Source organism: Podarcis filfolensis (assembly GCF_964270895.1).
Source record: "Podarcis filfolensis genome assembly, chromosome: 7".
In the NCBI taxonomy this organism is placed as follows: Eukaryota; Metazoa; Chordata; class Lepidosauria; order Squamata; family Lacertidae; genus Podarcis; species Podarcis filfolensis.
The window spans coordinates 39165176-39188669 of NC_139603.1; the positions used below are offsets into that span (position 1 = coordinate 39165176).

Sequence of the window (23494 nt, forward strand, 5' to 3'; positions counted from 1 at the left end):
TTCAGGACCTTCAGGATGTTTTTATTTGCAGACCGTAGGTTTCTGTACAACCACGTTGTACAGTTTGCCTGTAGAGCAAAGCTAAAGAAGGAGTTTGTGGCATATGCAGAAACGAACACCTTGGCATCAGTACTTTAAGAGCAGGTATGGACAACCTTTGTCCTTCCAGATGTTGCTGAGCAACAACTTCCATCAGCCCTGGCAAGCGTGGCCAATGTCCAGGGATGATGGGAGTTGTAGTTCAGCAACATCTGGCAGGCGAAACGTTCACCACATTTTAGGGACTTTGTAAGACCTCTTGTCCTCAAATTGCTGTGCAATCAGCCCCAACCAGTGTAGCCACTGATCAGGAACGATAGAAGTTGGAGTCCAACAACATGTTCCCTTGCCCTAGTATAAAATACACTAAATTGATACTGTGTTTGTGCCCAAACGATCCCCTCTAGCCATTTAACATTAGGCAGAATGAAACATCTGATCAAATAACCCTTATACAATTGAGCTGAAGGTGTCTCTGCCCCTGGTGGGATTACGAAGGCAAATATTTTTCCAGATAGATAATGGTATGTATCATTTTATTTTTAGGCTGAGACTGTTGAAAAGCTGTATGATATCTTTATCTCGGACACAATTGATCTAGTTTTGAGGAAGTCAGCAGCTGAGCAGCTAGCTGTAATTATGCAAGGTAAAGTGTTTTTCCTACATACTTTTACCAGCAGCAGTTCACAGAGTTGCTTCCTCCTTGGGAGTAGTTTTGGCATAATGTTTTAAGATGGATACTCCATCTAACCCCTTTTGAGGTAATCTTTTGACTTGGATTGATTATTTCATGAATGATTTATTCTGACAATTGTAATAGGTATGCACCCCATTGACTGATATTATTATCATCACAATATTTTGATATTATTATCACAATAGCAAAAAGGATGTGCAGGGAACAAGAAAACAAGCGAATTCAGACACTACAGAAGCAATTGTAACTTAGGTTATGGAGGGGTGGAGCTGCAGACCCACTACCACATCCCAAACCCTGCCAGTTCACACTGATTAGGGCAGAGGATGTTTGGGGTGGTTTCCTGTAACTTTTTTTGCTAGGCAGCTCTGAGCTGATGTAACTGAGGGGCCCAAACTGCAATGGGCATAAAGGTGCCACATCCTTCTCTGAAACACCCTGTTTTCATACTTTCTGATTGTTACGCCTGGTGGGGCATTCAACAATGGTAGCTTTCTGCCCCTCTGGCCAAAGCTGAGATTTCCACTGTGGCCTTTCCTTCAACTAGTGGTACTTGTCTTACCTGAAAGAGTCTATTAGAGAGGTAAAATGGCATCAGCATGGGACTGGGAGCTAGAGTGTAATTCTAAATCATTATAAAATTTACACACATTTTTGTGGCTCAGATAGAATACTCAGTTGCGGGAAGGGAGGGATAAGGAGCCAAGGTTGGTCCTAGCTGAGCTGAAACATTGAACATGGCTTTGTTGCAATTGAGTGTTCCCCTCACTGTGAGTAGCAACTAATGAATGGGATCACTCTTATAATGATGATGCGATGTTGTACATTTTGCGTGGTCCAGAGCAGGGGCTTCCAACATGGCACCCACAGGTCCCCTCCCCCACCAAAATGAGACTGTTGTGGGCAGTAGACTAGGTTGCAGTGATGTCCTTGGTTGCAGTGGTTGTTTGGTGTTCACACAGTTTGCAAATGTGCTGCTAGATCCCCAAAAGTTGGCAACGGTGATGTAAACTAGAGGCAGTGAGTAATAGCAGTAGAGGCAAGGCTTCTGTTTTCAGTGGAATCATATGGTTATCATAACAGCCAATTCTAGCTTAATGATTGCAGGGAAGAGGCACGCTTTCAGGGTGTCCTGAGTTTTACTTTTTGAAATATGGCAACCCACAAGTGTCTTCAAAATACGGTGCTAAATTATCAGTACATGTGTATAATACATGTGCCCAGCATTTGAGGCCTGCTAATTTCTGTCTTACTCCCCTTTCTAGATTCTAAAATGCATGAAATCATCAAAAAGATGGGTATCATAGACAAAATACTTTCCTACTTTGCTGAATGTGTTGACCAGGATGGCAAGGTAAAACAGAATAACAACAGGATGTGACTTTTTTCAGCCTCCTCTTTCCATCTCAAATTACTGTATGTTTGATAAAAAATATTTCATATAGGAATTAGATACTTTAAAAATTCAGTTGTAAAAATAGGCAATTGAACACCCCACTTTAGTATTTCCACTTGATGAGCAAAACTAATTGAGTTATTTGGCTCTTACCTTAGCATAGTGATTAAGCACATGCAATTCACTGGAAGATATCTTTTAACTTCCTGTTCTTTAAACCTGTTATCATCAGTCTGTATGTAACAACAAAAAATAACCAATGACCATAGTTCTGAATCTAGGGAAAGAGACTTGCAATTTAAGAATTCACAATAGTTTTATCAAATAACTTTCTAGGTTTGTGCCTTCAATATTCTTGGTGGGCATTTTTTTTTAAATCTGATAAAAATACTATTTAGACTTTGATTAGGTATAGCAGGGAAAATAAGTATTTTGAAGAATGTTCATTCTTGGCTTTGTCATATAGTAGAAGAAGAAACACTATGTTTGTAATCCTTGGGCGCTAAACCATGTACAAAACAGCAAAAATACAATGAAATACTGCATAATACAATCCAGTTAAACGTAATCTAATAAAAAAAATCAGACATAAACAGTCTGCAAAGTCTCAGTAACAGGTTTTGTTTTTCTGGTGTGGTCACTAGCCACATTGTGCTTTCCTCCCTCTGCATGTGAAAGGAGAACTTTTGAAGTTTTGTCTTGCAATTTTGAACAAACCATAGGTTCCCTTTTCCTCAAAATATGGGAAAGTATTTCGTGGTTTGCACGAGTCACAGATAGTTATCAGAACCGGGATATGAATGTGAACCGTTGTTTAGGATTATGGGTTAATTGCACCAGTGATATATGAGGCTTCTATTCATTCAGATTTGCAAACTTCCTTGTTTAGAGTGGAACAAGTGTAAAGGTATGAGTAGTCTTACTTCATCCTTGTAATAATTATCCCACCCAAGATGTTACTACTGAACCAGGTTATGTCTGCTTTCTGCCCTGTGACTGAGACACGTCCCAGTTGCAGACTCCCCACCACAGCAAGAAGAGACAACTCGTTCCATTCCATTTATACCTTTACACCTGAATATTCAAGCATGAGTTTAAAAATGGTCATTGGTCCTCTAGGCCTGGGACAATGGACCTGTATATTAAAAGAAAAGTGAAAAAATTAGGGCTTATTTAGGCTTTTTGAATTCTTTTTAAGTTTCCAGGGAAGCAGAGAGGGTTGGGAAAAAAGAGAGAAGGTACGCAAAGTGCCAGATGGCATAATGCATCGATGCTAACGAAACGTTTTCTGGCTTTGGCAGGTTATGGGGTGTATGATGTTGCCATGTCTTACCCTGTTACGGAAACTTATATATGCAGATCCAGCTAAGCGGCTCTCCCTGGCCAACCAGCCATCTGTCTTGCTGGTGTTATTTAGAGGTAACTTTACAGAATTATAACTAAAACTGCGCATAGCCTTGTCGGTCCATTAAGGAGGAAAATGCAAAAGCTATAAGAGGGTAGGATTTTTACCGGAGGGTCGCATTTTATTTATTCGGTTAGTGGCTTAAATATCCAACATCACATTGTTGCTTCAAAGGCTAGGATGGCCCCAAAAGCTTACTTTTATTTTTTTTTTTTTATAATATATTTATTGAAGTTTTCAAATAAAGCATATATTAGATAAGCACCACTTATCATTGTCCATTTAACATCTCTCAATTGTTACATGGGACTCCCCCACACCTCCCGCATACACTTACATCATTATTAAATTAATTTCAAACAAATTATCATTTAACTCATCTTAATTAATAATCTTAATTTGGTTTGACATATAATTCAGCCTTAAATCTAATTTAATGGTAGACAATTGTCTGCACTGGCATCCAATTCAGCACTCAGCCAAATTACAATATTTTTGTAAATAAATCTTAAATTTCCTCCAGTCTTCTTCCATCCTTTCTTCTCCCTGGTCTCGAATTCTGCCGGTCATCTCGGCTAATTGCATATAGTCCATCAGTTGCATCTGCCATTCTTCCACAGTGGGTAGCTCCTGAGTTTTCCAATTCTTGGCAATTAATATTCTTGCTGCTGTTGTTGCGTACAAAAAGAATGTTCTGTCCTTTTTTAACACACTCTGGCCGACAATACCCAGAAGAAAGGCCTCTGATTTCTTAGTAAAGGTGTATTTAAACACCTTTTTTAATTCATTATATATCTTCTCCCAAAAGGCCTTCACTCTAGGGCAGGTCCACCAGAGGTGAAAAAATGTTCCTTCATTTTCCTTACATTTCCAACATTTGCTATCAGACGAATGGTATATTTTAGCCAGTTTAACAGGGGTCATGTACCATCTATACATCATTTTCATCACATTTTCCTTCAACGCATTACATGCAGTGAAGTTCAGCCCAGAGGTCCACAACCTTTCCCAATCTTCAAACATAATATTATACCCAATATCCTGCGCCCATTTTATCATTGTTGATTTTACCATTTCGTCATGTGTGTTCCATTTCAGCAGCAAGTTATACATTCTTGAAAGTACCTTAGTCTTAGGTTCTAACAGTTCAGTTTCTAACTTTGACTTTTCCACTTGGAATCCTAACTTTTTGTCATTTTTAAACACTTCTTTAATCTGAGCATAGTGTAACCAGTCTCGCACTTTGTCTCTCATCTTTTCTAAACTCTGCAATTTCCAGTTGTCACCATCCTTTTCTATTATCTCCCAATATTTTGGCCAGTTGGCCTCCATATTGGCTCTTTTCCGAGCCTTAGCCTCCAGGGGTGACAGCCACCTCGGAGTTTTATTCTCCAGTAAGTCTTTATATTTTGTCCAGACATTAAAAACTGATTTTCTGACAATATGGTTCTTGAAGGCCTTATTTATCTTAGCTTTATCATACCATAAATATGCATGCCATCCAAACGCATTATTAAAACCTTCCAAATCCAAGACATCCGTATCTTCAAGAAGTAACCAATCTTTTAACCAGCAGAAAGCTGCAGCTTCATAATACAACTTTAAATCTGGCAGGGCAAAGCCCCCTCTTTCTTTCGCATCTGTTAATATTTTAAATTTGATTCTGGGCTTTTTGCCCTGCCAGACAAATTTAGAAATATCTTTCTGCCACTTCCGGAAGCACTCTGTCTTGTCTACAATCTGCAGTGTCTGAAACAAAAATAACATTTTTGGCAATACATTCATCTTGATGGCAGCTATTCGGCCTAACAAAGAAAGTTTTAGTCTTGACCAACTATCCAAGTCTCTCTTAATCTCTGACCAACATTTTTCATAATTATCTTTAAATAAACTCAGATTTTTTGCTGTTATGTTTACCCCTAGGTATTTAACTTTTTTAACCACATTTAGTTCTGTCTCTTTCTGAAGCTGTTCCAACTCAATATCTGTCACGTTTTTCCCCAAAACTTTAGTTTTTTGCTTATTTAACTTAAATCCTGCCACTCGACCAAAGTTTTGAATCAGTTGTAGTACTCTTTTCAAACTAGACTCCGGCTCCTGTAATGTCAGAACTAGGTCATCTGCAAAAGCTTTAAGTTTATATTGTTTCGCTCCGACCTGAATCCCTTCCACCAACCGGTCCCCCCTAATCATATTCAGGAGCACTTCCAGAACCGAAATAAACAGTAATGGGGAAATCGGGCAGCCTTGTCGTGTACCTTTTTCAATTTTAAACTCTTCTGTAACCACATTGTTAACTATCAGTTTAGCCTTTTGTTCTGAATATATTGCCTCAATCCCGTTCTCAAACCCCCGTCCCACTCCCATTTCTTTTAAATTCCCCTTCATAAATTTCCAAGATATGTTGTCAAAGGCTTTCTCCGCGTCTATAAAAATTAAAACTGCTTTAGTGTTTATGTTTGTTTGTAAAAGTTCCAATATGTCTATGATGTTCCTTGTGTTAGTAAACATATGTCTGCCCGGGAGAAAGCCTGCCTGGTCTTTATGGATTATCTCACTTAAAACTTTCTTAAATCTTCGTGCCAAAACATCTGCAAATATTTTGTAATCCACATTTAAAAGGGAGATGGGACGGTAATTCTTGAGTTGTGTCTTTTCAGTTTCTGACTTTGGAATCAATGTGATAAATGCTTCTTTCCACGATTCAGGCGCCTTCTTCCCCTCCATTATTTCATTACTGACCTCCAACAAAGGTTGTATCAAATAATCCTTCAATGTCTTATAGTAGTTAGAGGTCAGTCCATCTGGCCCTGGTGATTTGCCCTGTTTCAGACTCAGGATGGCCTGTTCAATCTCTTGTCGTGTTATTTTGCCATTTAAAATTGTTCTATTTTCTTCTGACAGCTTTGCTAATCCATTTCTCTCCAAAAATTGTGTAATCTCTATTTCATCTTGTGGCCCTTAAGTATATAACTTTTTAAAATACCTCTGGAAGCACTTTCTAATCTCTCCCGGGTTCTGAATGTTCCTTCCTTCAACCTCTAAGTTTGTTACTGTATTTAATCTTTGTCTCCTTTTCAACTGCCAAGCTAGCAGTTTCCCACATTTATTTGCCGATTCAAAAGTTTTTTGTTTCATTGTTTTAATCTTCCATTCTATTTCCTGATTTATCAGCTTGGAATATTGCGCCTGATAAAGTTTAATTTCTCTCAGAATCGGTTGGGACTTCGGGTTAGATCTTAACTTCTTCTCCAACTCTTTGATACTTTCCAGAATTTTATCTTTCTTTTCATTTTGCAGTCTTTTCTTTAAGGAATTCTGTTGAATCAAGAACCCTCTCATCACAGCTTTACTTGCATCCCAGATAGTTCTTTTTTCCACCGTAGTGTTCAAATTAATCTCAAAATAGTCCTTTAAGGTTTTTTGGGCCTTCTTTACAATTCTTTGGTCTCTAAACAGGCCATCATTCATCTTCCATCTAAAGGAGCCGATTGGGATCAATGTCATATCCATTCTCAAGGCGTTATGGTCGGAGCATGTTTTGGGGCAGATTTCCACCTTCCTCACCTTAGGTGCCAGACTTCTAGTTATCCATATTTGGTCGATTCGTGTCCAAATCAGTTGAGCTTCAGAAAAGAATGTTCCTTCTCTTCCCAGGGGGTTTCTAACTCTCCAGATGTCAACCCAGTCCATATTGTCAGTCATTTCAAAAAAGGTCTTAGGTAGTCTTCCCTCTTTAGTAATGTTCTGGTTCTGTGACTTATCCATATTTGTTGATACGACCCCGTTCATGTCCCCCATCATGATGACGTTGTTGTAATCCAGATAATCCAGCATGGTCTCGTGCAACTTCTTATAAAAATCCGATTTTCCTTCATTTGGAGCATAAATTCCTAATATCAAAATTTTTTCTCCTTGATACTGTACTTCTATTGCGAGGATTCTTCCACTTTCATCTTTAAAGAGAAATTTTGGTGAAAGGCTCTCTTTTGCATAGATCACTACACCTCTCTTTTTAACTGTATCCGATGATATAAATTCTTGACCAAGCCTTTTATTTATTAACACCTTTCTATGGAGCCTAATCACATGTGTTTCTTGTAAGCATATAATGTCCAATTGTTCCTTTTTTAAAATATGAAAAATTTTAGACCTTTTTTCGGGACTGTTACAGCCATTTATGTTCCAGCTCAAAAGCTGCAGAGACATCCTGGATAGGTCTGGTTATTCTTTCTGGGGTGGTACCTTGTTCTCCGGTCCTTGAGGATCCGAGGGGGCGGGCTCCCCTGGAAGTTCTGGCGCTGGCAATCCAAGTCCTTTGTGGAGGTCTTCTCCGTGTGCTCCCAAAAACTTGTCTCTATCTTCCACTGTTTTGATTTTGATCTTTCTCCCTCTGTAGGTAAAGGATAATCCTTGTGGAAACTCCCACCTGAAGATAATTGCGTTGCTTCTCAACAGTCTTGCCAATTCCGTGTAGTTAGATCTAAGGTCCAGCAACTGCTTAGGAATGTCCTTGTAGATTTCAATTCTCTTGCCCAAAATGTCTAGTGACTTTTCGTAGTGCAGGCCCAAAATCTTGTCCCTTTCCTCCTTTGATCTCAGTGTTATCAAACAATCTCTGGGCTTCTCTGTCCTTCTGACTCTGCCAAGCCTGAAAGCAGATACAATTTTAAAGTCTTTTTCCTCTAACTTCCAAAACTTGGCAAATTCCTTAGTTAGAAATTCAATAAAATTATCTTCTTCCACCTCTGGTATTGACCGTATCCTCAAGTTGGTCTCCCTGTTTCGCAGTTCTGTCATCAAAAAGTAAATCTGATGTTCTCCAACTTGTTTGCTGAGTGGTCTTACTTCTTTCTCAAGTTCTTCCAATCTTTGACTAGTATCTTCAGCCAGTTTACGATTTTCACCTACAGCCTCCTTTAATTCTCCAATAGACTGGGCATTCTGTGCAACTTGTCCAGTCAGCTTATTCAAGCTTTCTGTGTTCTGTTCAATTTTAGCTGTATGCAAATCAGCCTTCTTGTCCAGAGCCTCCAGTTTCTCCAAAATTTTCTCCAAGACAGAGCTACTTGTCCCTGAAGCCATATCTCCCAGGTGCAGCTCCTCTGTCTCACCCTCCCCTGCCTGTATTAGGGAGGCCGCCTCTATGTCTGGAGGCAAAGTGGAAGGCAAGGCCGGCACAGAAGATCTACGCTGTGAGGCTGCAGATAAAGTTAGAGTTGTTTGTTTAGTCCTTCCTCTTCTCCTTGCGCCACTCATTCCAAAGTTATCTGTAATCCAAGGTCAATCCAAGTTGTTCCCATGAGAAAGCAGAGTCCCAGATACAATAGTCAAACAGAGGCCGGGAAAGGGAAAGTAAAACAAAGTCACTGCTGTAAGTCCAAAATCCTCTAGAGGGAGCTTAATACGTCTTCAGGGAAAAGATCAAATCCAAGTTAAACTTATAAATTTAAATCCATGTCTATCGCCTCCACAATGTATTATTTTTAGCAGAGTAAAACTTAAAGCAAAACAGTGTTTCTTACAGTGCCTTGACTGCAACAGTTTCAAAGTATCCAGTTCCAACTCAGAATGTTTCAAAACCTGAATTCAATGTATCCAAAGTTGCAAACTGGTGCTCATCCAGGCAGCTCCAGCACCAGAGATTCTTATTTATTTTATAATCCACTGGTGCCACAGAAGAAGGATATCAATGCACCCCGAATATGACCAGCAAAAGTCAATAGCTCAAAGTCTTTCACTCAGAAAACTGCTTTAACAGGGTGCCAGCATTTAGTTAACGCATAACTTTTTGTCTCCACTCCTCCTGCTCTTTGCTTAAAGTTCAGTATAGCGGGAGATGGGCTTCCTGCTTATCCTCACTCCGTTTTCAGCCAGATTTCAACTTTTTAAAAAAGTTTTAAAAGTTTCATAAAGTTCTCAAAAAGTTTCAGAAAGTTGACAAAAGTTTCAGAAAGTTTTCAATGTCCAAATTTACTCACGGGTTGTAGTTTCCAAAGTTCAGAAAAGTTGCAGGAAGAAAGGACAGCGCTGACCGGCAACAGCAACGCGGCTTCACTTCGCTGTTTGCGCAACGACCCACAGCGCCGCTACCCCCTCCGCGATCCGGAGCCCCTTACGGGGTCCCTTCAGCGTTTTGGGGGCTGCTTCTGGCGCCCGCCGGGTCCCGAGACCACAGGCTTCTGCCACCTGTGGTTTTCCTGAATGGGTCTCCGCTTCGCCGTAGCGGACGACCCGTTTACAGCGGAGCTCCCTTCTCCTTACTCGGAGAAGGCAGCCATTACCGGTCGCGCCGCCTCCGGAAGTGTTACCTGGCAGGGGAGACACCTTGATCAAAAGCTTACTTTTAAACTAGTTTTTAATGAATTACATAGAATTGATTTATCATGTTACGTGGACCTGTTTCTTTATTTTAAAATCTGTTTCTGTTGTACAGCACAATCTTACACGTCAGAGATGGGGAACTTGTGAAACCTCCAGATGTTGGGCTACAGCCCCCATTAGCCAGTTGTCAGGGAACCGTAGCCCTCTAAGTGTTGGAACTATGGGTTCCCCGTTCCTGCTACACATGTTTGTTTGGAAACAAATTATTCTGTTTTAAAGGGACTTGCTCCTTAGTCCTTAGGACTGCAGCCTCTGTTTCCTTCAAAGAATACTGTAATTTAAGTACCAGTTTCTCATATACATACTCATTGAATGGTTTTTGATGACTGGAATTCAACTCCATTGGTCTTATAAATAAATTGCTGCCTCCTGATTTATTTGACCCCAGGACCACTGGCCACGATTACTAATGGTCTGGAATTCCAAAACTCTGTCAACAATTTTGAGCTGATTCACTGTGTTCTGAGGTTGCTGATTCACTGTTGTGAACCTCAGATTAAACATCTGAATAAGTAATCAGCCCTTGGAGAAATGCTATTTCTAAATGCTGTTTCGTTTTAGCATTTTCTTTCCAAAAACTTTAAAGATGTATTCATTACTTCGCCTGCAGCTATATATAATGAATTAATATTTCTTGTACTTCTCGGAGATGGATTACTTTTAAAAAGCAAATCCAAACTTGGCAGTTCTACTGTAATTAGTAGTTTTAAGGCTGCAATTCTTTGCACGCTTAACAGGGAGTAAATCTCATTGAACAATGGGACTTGCTTCTGAGTAGAGATGCATGGGATTGTGTCGTCAGCAGACTTGAATATTTGTATAACCCCGTGGTAATGCTGCTTGGAGAAATATTTTTAATTCTTTTTTTCTGTTCTTAGTTTGCTTGTTATTCCAAGATTATGGTGCTGTCATGAGTGAAGCAGCAGCATTGCTTTGTCTACTACTGTTTGATGAGGCATCAAGAAAAGAGATGTGGTAGGTGGATTTATAGTGACTGCTTTTATGCTCCTTTATTTTTCTACCAAGCAAAATACAGTGGTACCTCGGGTTACATACGCTTCAGGTTACATACGCTTCAGGTTACAGACTCCGCTAACCCAGAAATAGTACCCCGGCTTAAGAACTTTGCTTCAGGATGAGAACAGAAATTGTGCTCTGGCGGCGCGGCAGCAGCAGGAGGCCCCATTAGCTAAAGTGGTGCTTCAGGTTAAGAACAGTTTCAGGTTAAGAATGGACCTCTGGAACGAATTAAGTACTTAACCCGATGTACCACTGTATTTGTTCTCCCTGTTCCAGCAAAGTTAAATGTAAATTATAAGCAAGAACTGAGCAATATTTGACCCGTTGGTCTAATTAGGCTCATCAAGTCATGAAGATTGGCCCACCGGGCCGTTTGGGGCAAACCACATCCAGTTTATTGCACCTTATGTTTGATACGATGCCAGGCGTGGCAGAAAGGTTGAAACTTGACGCTGCAGCTCTAGAGAGTCCCCTGATACTCTGAAGAGGATCTTTGAGGAGCCTAGTGGCTATAAATCGAAGACTGCAGGGAGCCACATCTCTTTGCCCTTCTGTTGGTAGGGAAGTCCTATGAGTGGAACTCTTCTCACAGGATGCTCCCGCTGGTTGGAGCTTTGTTAGCATCTAAGCCCATTAATTTTGGAAGCCTAATGCCAAGAAGTTCTCTTAAGGTTTTAGTCCACGGCCCACTAAGTGTTTTGCCCAAATGAACTGAAGTTTTTGGCAGGCTTTAACCAAAATAGCCTTATAGGGTACATACAGTAGTGAGATTTTTTTAAAAGACCATTGTAATCAATTTCAGAATTAAAACACATGCCCAATGTTTTGATCCTACACTAGCAGTTAATGCATTAACAAAGCTTTTAGTAGCTTAATACATATTGGAGTTTGATCTCAAAGGTCAAATGCATTGTTAGGAATAATGTGTTGTGAATTTTTACTGTTGGTGATACTGCACAAGCCCTTTTTGACTAATGTTTTGATTTATTAAACAATTAATGGTAAACAACTTTAGAGCCATCTAAACCAGGCATGGGCGAACTCGGCCCTCCAGATGTTTTGGGACCACAACTCCCATCATCCCTAGCTAACAGGACCAGTGGTCAGGGATGATGGGAGTTGTAGTCCTAAAACATCTGGAGGGCCGAGGTTGCCTATGCCTGATCTAAACTTTCCATTTTTAAAGAGTATCTTATGCTCTTTTTCAGTAAAATAAATTTGTTTTTCACTTATGCACACACACACTTTCTCAAAAGGGGTTGGTATCTTTTGCTTGGTTTTCAAAAGTAAAATGTTTTAAAAGTGAATTGTTTTTTTAAAACTGCGCCCAGTGCTGCAGCTCTGCTGGTGCAATTGACTTCCATCTATGCAACAGAGCTTCCTCTCCTGCCCCCTCCAGCTCCCTGGGTGCCCTCCAAAACCAGCTCTGGAGAGTTGGGACAGTGGTAATGGGAGAAGAGTGAAGCAGCTACAATTTTGGCAGTGTGGATCAGCACACTGTGAGTTTGTTCTAAACTAAGGCCCTTGTGTCATATCACAATGCATTCGTTTAAGTGACAGGGCAGTTAATTAATTGATTAACCCATGGAGTGCTTCTTTAATACAGCTATCTTCCTTGTTTTCTTTTTCATAGGGCTGATACTTTCCCCTGTGACTCTTACAGCATTCTTCCCTTTAGTTTGCCTGTTTCTGTTGTTAGACGGTAAGACTCTCCTCTCTGCATCTTTAAGAAAGTTGTATCCCTGGTGTTGTGGAGTGCCTCACCAGGAAGTGCCACCAACAGACCACTTCCTAGGGAAGCCACTTCATATGCACATCATGAAAGGTGTGAATATTCTCATACTGAAGCATTCTTCAGCTGATGGAATAAGTAGCAGCAAGGTCTTCGGAGTGTATCTTCAGGAATTGCAATATGCAATTTTTGTATTCTACTCTAAGTCGCTTCTAAGCTAGGGCCTAGCGAATGATATAGGATCATTTTAACACCACAGTGTTGTGGAAGCAAAGAAGATGTGGGCCCTTCAGTTCCTTGGATAGGAGACCACAGTAGATCGTGTGTAAGACTGGGATAACATTATAACAAGAAGAAACACCTAAAGTTTCTTTTAAGCCATATACATACAGATTAACAGTTATTGCCAGAAGATTAGCAGATTTATTAAGTTTTCAGATGATAAAGAACTATTTTAACTTTTGCCATACCCCCCTTCTCTCCTTAAAGGTATCATCTGCCTGTCAGAGTCAAAGCTCATCATGCTGTGAGCCCCAATTCAGTGGTGTTACCATTTCCTTGTGAACTCTGGGCCTCAAAACCGGTGTCAGACATGCTTAAAATGGCTTGGAACTTGTCTTGGTTCCATGGAGTGGATAATTTACTGAAACTCACTGATTATGAGACAGGAACCAAAGAGTAAGCTATTCACCTTCATTGAAAATTCCCTCTTGAATCCCCTCATGTGCTAGAATTTGGAGCAGGAAGACTATTTTGGGTGAAGGATTGGGTCTCCTCCAGCACTGTACAGTCTTATCCTCTTTCCATTGACTGTAAATGTAAGGAGAGCAAAACTGGGTTAACTCTGGATGCTGCTTCTAGTTAGAATGTATGATTAGTACAATGAGACTGTGGGAGTCAAAGTCAAAGTTGTGGGAAGCACATAAGTACTTAAGAAGAGCTCTGCTGGATCAGATTGTAGGCCCATGTAGCATTCTGTTCGCACAGTAGCCAACCAGTTGCCCCCGAGGAACCCCATGTGCATGACATTAGTGCAGTCGCTCTCAGTCAGCCATTAGCTCAACCAATCCTGTCAACCAGCCATCCCAACTGTCTAGCCTGCCTTTTGCATACTTTTTCCAAAGAGGGGAAATTAGTGGTAAAGTCTTCCTACAGCAGAACCACTTGTGTTAAAAGTATGGATGGTCCCACAAATGTCGTAGGAATGTCCATTAAGGCTACGAAACGTAGAGATATAGTTCCCAAAGCTTTCCCATATCAGTTCCTTAAAGACAAGACCTCTGCCATCCAAAGGTCTCTCTACTAACACCATCGCACAACGGGATAAGTTTGGGAAATGGAAGGAGAACACTAGAGAGGCAATTGATGGGAGAAGTCACTAAGCCTGATTCCAAATCCAGTTTGATTCAGTCCTTGTAAATTAGACTTGAGATTCAGATAGAGGATGAGGGTGCTTGAGTGCTATAATTAATTATATATCCTGGGATCTCCCAAAGAAGATACTGAATACTTCTGTGAAATACTACTTTATTAATAATAGCTAATTAATGAAATGTACTTTCAGTGATAGATCTTGTATTTTGCAGACAGCCTCTTAAAACAAGACACATGCTGCCCAAAGTTTCAAATCAAGAAAAAAATAATTGGATCAAAGCCAATTTGATCAGAGAAGACAAAATGTTTGTTTTGCTTCATTCAGTAGTCTCTTGTAAAAAAAGAAATCCTCAACAATCAGCTGATTTCCTTTTTCATTTCAGATTTCCAGACACATTAAAGCTCTCCTCGGAGGATATTATTACCCTGAAGATAACTCATGCAACCAGTGGGCTGCAAGATTGTCTTAATTCCATCATTCGAGCAGTGTCCCACAGGGAAGTTCGTGCCGCCGTCACGAGAATGAATTTTTACATTCTGAATGACAGGCTGGCATTAATCTGCAGCAGTGGCCCTTGTGGGGCCACTTTGAAGTGCTTGGCTTGGCAAACAGCATTAAGCAGGTCAGTGTGTAAGTGCAAGGTGCATAACTGGCTACAAAGCCGCCTGTCACAGTAGATTTGGCTTTGAAAGTTTCAAAGATATCCAGACTCTTTGGAGTCCTTCTAAGCATTTGGCACTGGAATAAACATCCTTTAAAGTGGTAAACCCATCTGTGTTTAGCAGCAAGCAGAGGGGGAGAGTGCTCAGATTCATAGCCTGACTAAGGATAGAATGGGACGCATGCAACTGAGTCACGGTCCTCTTTCTCTGCCCATAATATCTACTATTAAAAAATAGTAATCAGCTGCCCCCACATCTGACGAATTTCCCCCAGCTAATGAATTCAGTTTCATTGGCTGCTTTCTCATCCCTGTACAGTACTAACCTAATCAGAGCCCCCAGCAGATAATCGGAGATCAGCTTGCATTAATGGCTTGGGCTGAACAGTGAGTGGTTTGCCCCTTTTCTCCTTCCCCCTTCAACCTTGTGCACCTCCTGCCAGCCTGTTGGACGCAAGTAGATCCTTGGGCAGTTAGATGGTTGTTGTTGTTGGTGTCTCCAGGTCTGTCTGTCAGTGCACATAGAGGTATCTCACAGAGACAGTGGGATAGACAAAGGGGTGGGTGGTCTGCTTTCTCCTCTGCTAAACTGTCACGTGGACAACATGAAATTTCGTAACTGCAGCTCATGATGAGTCAAAACAAGTTTTAACATTTTCATGCTGGCATTTTGTGCTGAGCATTTTCACTTGCCATCTGTATGTTACTGCTAGCTTTCTTCACATATCTGAGTGTATCTGTATACAGTGGTACCTCGGGTTAAGTACCCGTACTTAATTCGTTCTGTAGGTCCGTTCTTAACCTGAAACTGTTCTTAACCTGAAGCACCACTTTACCTAATGGGGCCTCCTGCTGCCGCTGCACTGCCGGAGCACGATTTCTGTTCTTATCCTGAAGCAAAGTTCTTAACCTGAAGCACTATTTCTGGGTTAGCAGAGTGTGTAACCTGAAGTGTATGTAACCTGAGGTACCACTGTTATTCAAGCCTGAAAGATGGAATGGGAAATATCAGTCAAAGCTTATGATACACCTGTGATAATGCTAAATTCTTGCTTATACTGAAGGTTTCTTCAGGTGCTTCCAGCTTCTTCAGAGGATGAGAAACTCTTGATTGACATCGTATGTTTCCTAAACAAGTTTCTTAAGGAACAGAAGATTATGTCAGATGTAGAACATCTAAAATGGATCCTGGATGTAATCCTAAAGCATGTAAGACCCTGACTAACAACTGATTTTTTAATTGGGGAGCAGGCAGAACAATCCAACCCTCCTAATCTACTACACTGGAGGGAGTTTAGATGAGATAGAGGTGTCTGTCTTCATATACAAGGCATGTCATCAAGGGCAATGGAGCTTACCTGGCTAACAATCTGCTGGATCCTCAGCTGGTCCAGCTACCATCATATTTCCAGACTTCAATGGCACAGTTGAATTTTCTAACAAGTTACAAATGGTGACCAGCGCAGTGCTAGAGGCAAACATTTTCAGGTTTGAAAGGTGCCTGGCATCTCCAGATGAGGCTGGAAAAGATCAGGTAACAGTGGCGTGAAACGCCTCTGTGGGACACCTTGAGAATTTGCCTGCACTTGGCTGGAGGGACCAATAGTCTGACTTGGTCTAAGGCAACTTCTTTCATTCATTTGGTTCAAACAGCAGGAAAGAGAGAAGCTCAGTAGCAGATGACGTGCCTTTGCTCACCTGGCTTCCCTTTGCTGAGTGTCTCTGCTGGTAAGCAATATAGGAACTGGTGAGGAGCTTGGATGTTGCAGGCACAGCAGCAAAGCCATTCTCTTGCTCAGGCTGCACAGTCGTATTCTACAAAACAGTCCCAACACAGATACAAATTAGGGGACAGAGTTCATATGCCGAGCAACAAAATGTTGCAGTTTTAAGTTCTGGGGAAATATGATATGTGTACTATAGAATTGGCAAGATACTTGAGCATCTTGCAGTGAATGAGTAACAGATAAGTTTTTATATCATAAAAAGAAGATCTCCCCCCCCCCCCAAATAAGATACCTGTTGTGTCGGGAAAGTGATATCCCTAGAAGCTGTTCCAGGTGATAAGCCACTCTAATCCTTTCTGTCTGTGCCAGGAGTCTTGCCACCATCTAGTTATTTGAAATTTATGCCTTACTGGAAATGGAACAACTTTAATTATTCCTCAGCTTGTTTTGGACAGTTCATTATCACTATTTTCTTTAAGTAAAACATAGTTTGAAATGCTCCTCTGTATGACAGTCCGATTCCCCAGCTCTGGTGGAGAATAAATAATGAAATACCTGCTCTGATAACATTTCACTGATCTTCTCTGCAGAATCCAAAGTCTCTACTCGATCTTGTAGTGCAGCCAGAATCCCAGCAACAAGATGAAATGGATGACCTAAAGACTGCTGTCAGGCAACAACTGCAGAAAGAATTGATTGCTTTCTTGAATACACTTCTGCTCAGCTTCATGTCCGCTACTGACAGGTACAGCATAAAAGAGTTATCCATAAGACATTTTATTCTTAAAAATATTGTTGCTATATAGCATGGAGAGGTAGTTTAATATATCAGGTGTTGGTCATGCTGCATGGAATGTGACCCCCCCCCCCAATTTGTTTTCTTTTTCCAAAATTCTGTTAGCACCAGCTTTCATTTTTACTGGAAAGTTACATGTTTGTGAAGAAGAGTATTTGACATTCATGCAGGATCCATCTTGACCTGTTGAGATGCTTGGGATGTGGGGGGCAGAAGAGACCCCAAAGCATTTTATGAAATGTGCAGTCACTTCACATGGCCAGCTGGGCCTAAGTACTGACCTGCATGAACTGGGAGTGACCCCTAAAACACATCCAACACATTTCTGCTGCTGCTGCCTGCCTGATTTCTGCTTTGGATTTACTTTATTCTGGTCCTCCATCAAGGTCCATTAGACTGGCAGGTATCATTTCAGTGGTGACCCCACTTGAAGCAGCCCTGATTTTTTTTCCTTTCTGTTTAGCTTTGTGTTGTGCTGACTTTTAATGTATGCTGGTTGTTTGCTACTGCTGCTTTTTATTATTTCTGTTCTGTTTTGATTCTTTGTAAGCCATATTTTGAGGGTTTCTCAGACTGAAGAGCAAGGTATATCTTTGTTACATAAATAAGTTTTGTCAGCTGTTTCTGATCTTTCCATTGAGGAACCCTGGGGCTCTCTGGAACACAGGTTGAAAACTGTTGGCCTGTACTGGTGATTTAGGGGCCAGAGCTTTGATGAAAAGTAAGAAAGACTTTTTGAACTTGGCCAATATGTTTGCAGTCAACTGCATGCCTTAAGGCTCACAGGCAGGATGATGCCTGACGAAACTGAAGATTGGACAGTAAGGTGCCTGCTCATAACTATTAGAAGGAAGAGCGCGCCAATATTTTGGCTTGTAAAATTCTTGTAGCAGTTAAGCACCTTCTGCTTGAATGCAAGCTACAGAACTCTTGTTTTGTGGCAGATAGGTTAATCTGTCTGCTTTTTCTCCTCTTCTCCCACTGTTTGCAAGTAGGAGTTATTATTTGTGAATCAGCAGGTGGCACTGTGGGTTAAACCACAGAGCCTAGGACTTGCCAATCAGAAGGTTGGTGGTTCAAATCCCCGCGACGGGGTGAGCTCCCGTTGCTCAGTCCCAGCTCCTGCCAACCTAGCAGTTCGAAAGCACGTCAAAGTGCAAGTAGGTAAATAGGTACCGCTCCGGCAGGAAGGTAAACGGTGTTTCCGTGCGCTGCTCTGGTTCACCAGAAGTGACTTAGTCATGCTGGCCACATGTACGCCGGCTCCCTCGGCCAATAAAGCGAGATGAGCGCCGCAACCCCAGAGTCGGTCACGACTGGACCTAATGGTCAGGGGTCCCTTTACCTTTACCTTACGTACATTATTTAATGCCAGGGCTGAAGCTCTGGAGATTCTACAGCCATGTATTGGCTGGACATCTCTCCAGCTTCTTCAAGCATTTTCTCAGTTATAGTGAGGTCCCTGTTATATCCAGCAACATAAAATGCCACAATATGGTGAGGCTTCCATATTCTGCCATCATTCATATCTACCTCCTTTGCATGCCCCCTTTCTTCTTCTAGTACATTAGTGTATCTGAACTTAAATTATATGAACTATAGATTTAAATAGTCACTGTTGCTATCCAGTGAGTGAACTAATTAATTAATATATAATGCTAGAACCTTGAATCTTACATTTTGTTACAGGAAAGACCTAGAGCTTACTGGCTATTTCCGAACAGAACTCGCTCTTAAACTTCTGCAGTATTTACGAGTAACAGATGCCCCCCATTTCTATGGATTACCTTCTCTGGAAAGAACATTAAGAGGCATGGTTCATGTCACTGCACTCCCAGGCTGGAGTTCATACTCTGTTACAATGGAGCCATTCGCCATTTGTAAGAAATACTTAGCAGGGCTTCTTGAGGTTAGTGAATTATGAATACAGATCTCAATGCGACCGGTAAGCAGAATGCAGTGGGTTGGATCCATAATGCCCTTTCCACAAATGGAAGGGCTGCTTCTGTTTGTGGCAGCAAGTAAGATCCAGTAGATGCTCCCGCTCAAGGTAGAAGAGGAGGTGATTTTTCTAGCCTCCTCCTATGCCATTCTGATGCATCCTCCAGTCCTTCAGAGCAGCTTTTCTGGAACCTCAAGAGGAAGGATTGATTTTATGACCAACACCCCCTCCTCAACACATGTTCAGTGGGTTTACGCTGTAAGCAACGTTTTGCTCACAGGAAGTCTGGATCCAAGCCTATGCATTAACGTCTATGGGTTTTTTTTTTACTAATGGATATGGAACTTCTAAAAATACTGTTATAAAATTATAGCTTATAATGATTACACAGGAGGCTGCTGCTTTGTTCCTTTGGAAGCAATAAATCCCTGGCTTAGTGTGACATCCAGGCACAGGATCATGGGTTATTTTCCTCCCCATGAAACTCCCCACACTGTAAAGCTATTGGGAAAGTATGTGTTTATTCAAAAAGGCATCAGTGCAGCAAGTATTGCAAAATAAGATGTAGAACTTGAGGAAGTGGGGCTAGGGAGAAAAACCACAGGATGGACTGTGAACTCTTGGCAGGAAAGATACCAACAGGCAAGGAAGTTTTGCAAGCTAGAAGAACTACAATTGCCATCACCCATCTGCTCACCCACAAACAGCACTGATGGGACAACTTTTGAATGAACTCGTTTATATTGACATTTGTTGTTTAGTCATTTAGTCGTGTCCGACTCTTCGTGACCCCATGGACCAGAGCACGCCAGGCACTCCTGTCTTCCACTGCCTCCCACAGTTTGGTCAAACTCATGCTGGTGGCTTCGAGAACACTGTCCAACCATCTCGTCCTCTGTCGTCCCCTTCTCCTTGTGCCCTCCATCTTTCCCAACATCAGGGTCTTTTCCAGGGAGTCGTCTCTTCTCATGAGGTAGCCAAAGTATTGGAGCCTCAGCTTCAGGATCTGTCCTTCCAGTGAGCACTCAGGGCTGATTTCCTTCAGAATGGATAGGTTTGATCTTCTTGCAGTCCGTATTGACATACTGTACAGCAAAGAATATTTCATTTCATTATACAATAAAGCTGTTAGGCTGCATTTGAAAGACGATAGATAAACCCATAGATAAGAAGCAATAAAAGCTGGTTGTAGCTTTCTTTTGATGTCTTTTTGCCACAGCAATTCTTCTGGCATTTAAAGCTAGGCAGAAGTTTGTAAGTAATGCAATAGAATAAAGCATGTGGGCTTCCTTAGTCTTTTAGGTCTCCAAACTCTTTGGAGGTTTTCATTATGAAGCAAGAGTTTCTTTAGGGCAGAAATGTTGCCATTACTGTCATTATGTAACAAACATTTTTAATGTTTTTTGATAATCTGTTGTGGTAAAATGGGGAAGAAGTGGGAGTTTAAATCTGATTTTGGATTCTATGTCACTTAGAAGTATAAATAAAATATTATTTAATAGACTTCTGCTTTTCTTTCTAAATTCAGCTCTTAAAATGTCATTGCTGGCTAATAACAGGGCTGTTTCTAGAAAGGGCTGGCCTTTTACGTAATTGTTAGCACCGAACGGAGTGCAGATGTGGAAGTCCTGCTGATGGCTGATTACATAAATTAAAAATGGGATGGGATGCTGTGATGCATCTATAATTGGTGACTAAATCAGATGAGATCTCAATGTAGAGTGGCTTCTGAAATTGGAGCCATTTAATTGAGGGGTTTTTTTTGTCTGCTTTGTATTTCTTTCAAAGAAAGCTAGTAGCTCTTACACAGCTTTCCATCTGAAATGGTCACTGAACAGATGGTGACTGCTTCTGCTTTTGTACTACAGGCTTTTAACCGCTTTAAAAGCAAATTTGTGTGTTTACTTCACATATCCCCAAAATGACAAAAATTAATGAGCGTCTCTGTATTATATTTGTACAATCCACAAATAGTCTAAAAATTATTGAAACCCTAAATTACTTAGTGCAGTGTGTGTGATGCCGAGCTAGAAATGAAACAACAGGATTTTGTCATGAAAATAACCTTCTAGTCTCTTGCCAAAGTATCTAGCCAAGAAGCAATATCAAACTTCTCATAAGAAATATAGATTTGAAGTGCAGCACTCCTACACTAAACATATGTACTTCACTCTTCCTGTAACTAGCAACAGAATTGTAGTCTTTATCGTGCCAGAACCTTACATACTGCTTCATTATGTTTGTGCCCGAGACAGCCATAGATATTGTAATATTATCTGACTTAGGTAATAGATTTCCCCACCCCCTGCATATGCTGACCTTATTTTGTTACAATTTTGCTTCTTTTGTGGAGACCTGTTGAATGTAATAGTAAGATGGGGGAATTACCGATCCAGAAGAAAGAGATAGATGACATAAAGTGTGAACGAGAGTTGCTTGACACAGGAACAGGATTTAGAAATGTCTGCTTATAAAACTGCTATTGAAAACGGCATGGGAAAGTGTCTATTTAGTGAAGTTAAGAACTTGTTGTCTTTGTGGGTGCCATTGACTCACATCTGCAATTCAGATTATATACATCATACATACATCAATAGTTTGCGGTTAAGCTGCCGTTCTGTGTTTTTCTTTCCAGGTCATCTCATCTTTTTATGTCGAATGGGGAGGAAATGCCATGTCTTTCATGGGGAAAGGTGTCACAAAGAGCGCCATCCTTTGTTTGCTTCACTTGTCCCATGAAATGATGTCTCAGGCTCCAAATGCGGTAAGAGGAATAACAGCGGCCCTTGTCTCTTAGCTTAAGCTACTCGGATAACGTGCAGTTACTGACAGTTCTAATTAGCTGTCAACTCTGTGCACCACCAGTACTCTGTGATAGCGGATTTGCATTTCAATGGGTGCATTTGTTATTGGGGTCCTTGGTAAACAATTGTAAGTCTGAGTGTTAACATGAGCACCATGGTCAACCTTTGCTTCTTCAAGCTGTACACAAGTGCGTTCATGGAACAAAATACAATCCTTAGTTTCCAGACAGGAATGTGTTGCTGCAGTAGCATCCAAGTGAGGTCATAACGGTTGTAGGGAGGAGAAGAATCGGTGTGTTAAAAATGTTTTTCAGAAGAGGGTTTGATTATATACTTGGTGATGTTAATGTTCATTTATAGAATGTGGGGCACAACTTGTTTAATATATGTAGTTTATGGGTTCTTTGCCCTATACTGAAATCCACTGGTGTGGAAGTAGGAAAGGGTAAACCTTGGAAACTAGTACAGGGTTTCCCAAACTTGGGTCTCCAGCTGTTTTTGGACTACAACTCCCATCATCCCTAGCTGGCAGGACCAGTGGTCAGGAATGAAGATAAATGTAGTCCAAAAACAGCTGTAAACCCAAGTTTGGGAAACCCTGGTGTTTCCCAACCCCTACATGGCCTGGTAGGGGTCTAGCTCCTAACCCCCCCCAAGAAATAAATATTGAGATCCCAATTAAGACTTGGAATAAATAACAGGAAAATTGTTCCCACTGCAATGTCACTCCTATACTGGAGGAAGTTAGGCTAGAGCAGCTGAGCATTTCAGCTCCTTGCAATTTTCTACTCTTCCCTTGGCATGAAATTGTATTTCCAATCTAGTCTGTTCAGCAGTGACTTTTCAGCCCGAGCAGCTCAAATGACTCTCGGCATTCATGTGGCTCAGACAGGTTTAAACTTTGAATAGGTAGTTGTATGTCAAATGAAAATTCTGCATTGTAACCAACAAGAAGCAATTGAGGACTATTTATTTAATTTCCTTCCAAGATATCATTACCAGATTACACATGGCCTTACTGTGCCTTATGGTGCCCTTACCATTGGGATAGAGTCTCCTGTCTTTGCTCCTTATTGTAAAAGTGTACACTAATGCACAGTTTTAAATGCTGGAATAAATAATGACTAGATTGTGTTATACGAAGGCTACCTTAAGGTTAAGGATTCATCTGTTTATCTTTTAGGACTGGATACCTCTCTGGTTCTTGCCATATAACAGCGAAGAACAAGTTGTTTCTCGGCAAGGCTTGGCTTGGCTGATTCCCTTATGGGTAGACAGAGATCCAGAGGTCAGTAAAACCCTCACTGTTGGAATTGTTGCTTCATGCTTGCAATACAACAAATATGATGATGTTGTCCAATCCGCACAAGGTCAGTTCTGCATTTTTCATGGCAAGTGCACCGTTGCCGCCTGGCAAGTTTGAGCAGCCAACTTTCCTCCCAACCTTGGAGGTGTGGAGGCAGATGAAGATGGTCCCAGCAGTTCTGTGGCGATTTAGTGGATGCTCAGTACAGAG

General features: G+C 41.0%; 1 protein-coding gene across 1 annotated transcript in view; it reads left to right on the forward strand.

The window, feature by feature from the left end:
- RTTN (rotatin) overlaps positions 1-23494 on the forward strand; it is a 91954-nt gene that overhangs the window by 23942 nt on the left and 44518 nt on the right. Inside the window, exons 19-30 of the mRNA XM_083622448.1 lie at positions 586-685; positions 2002-2090; positions 3434-3551; positions 10800-10896; positions 12575-12643; positions 13163-13351; positions 14431-14670; positions 15774-15918; positions 17027-17181; positions 18922-19141; positions 21810-21938; positions 23162-23266. Coding sequence (XP_083478574.1) covers positions 586-685; positions 2002-2090; positions 3434-3551; positions 10800-10896; positions 12575-12643; positions 13163-13351; positions 14431-14670; positions 15774-15918; positions 17027-17181; positions 18922-19141; positions 21810-21938; positions 23162-23266 — 1656 coding nt within the window. The remainder of the gene's footprint in view (positions 1-585; positions 686-2001; positions 2091-3433; positions 3552-10799; positions 10897-12574; positions 12644-13162; positions 13352-14430; positions 14671-15773; positions 15919-17026; positions 17182-18921; positions 19142-21809; positions 21939-23161; positions 23267-23494) is intronic.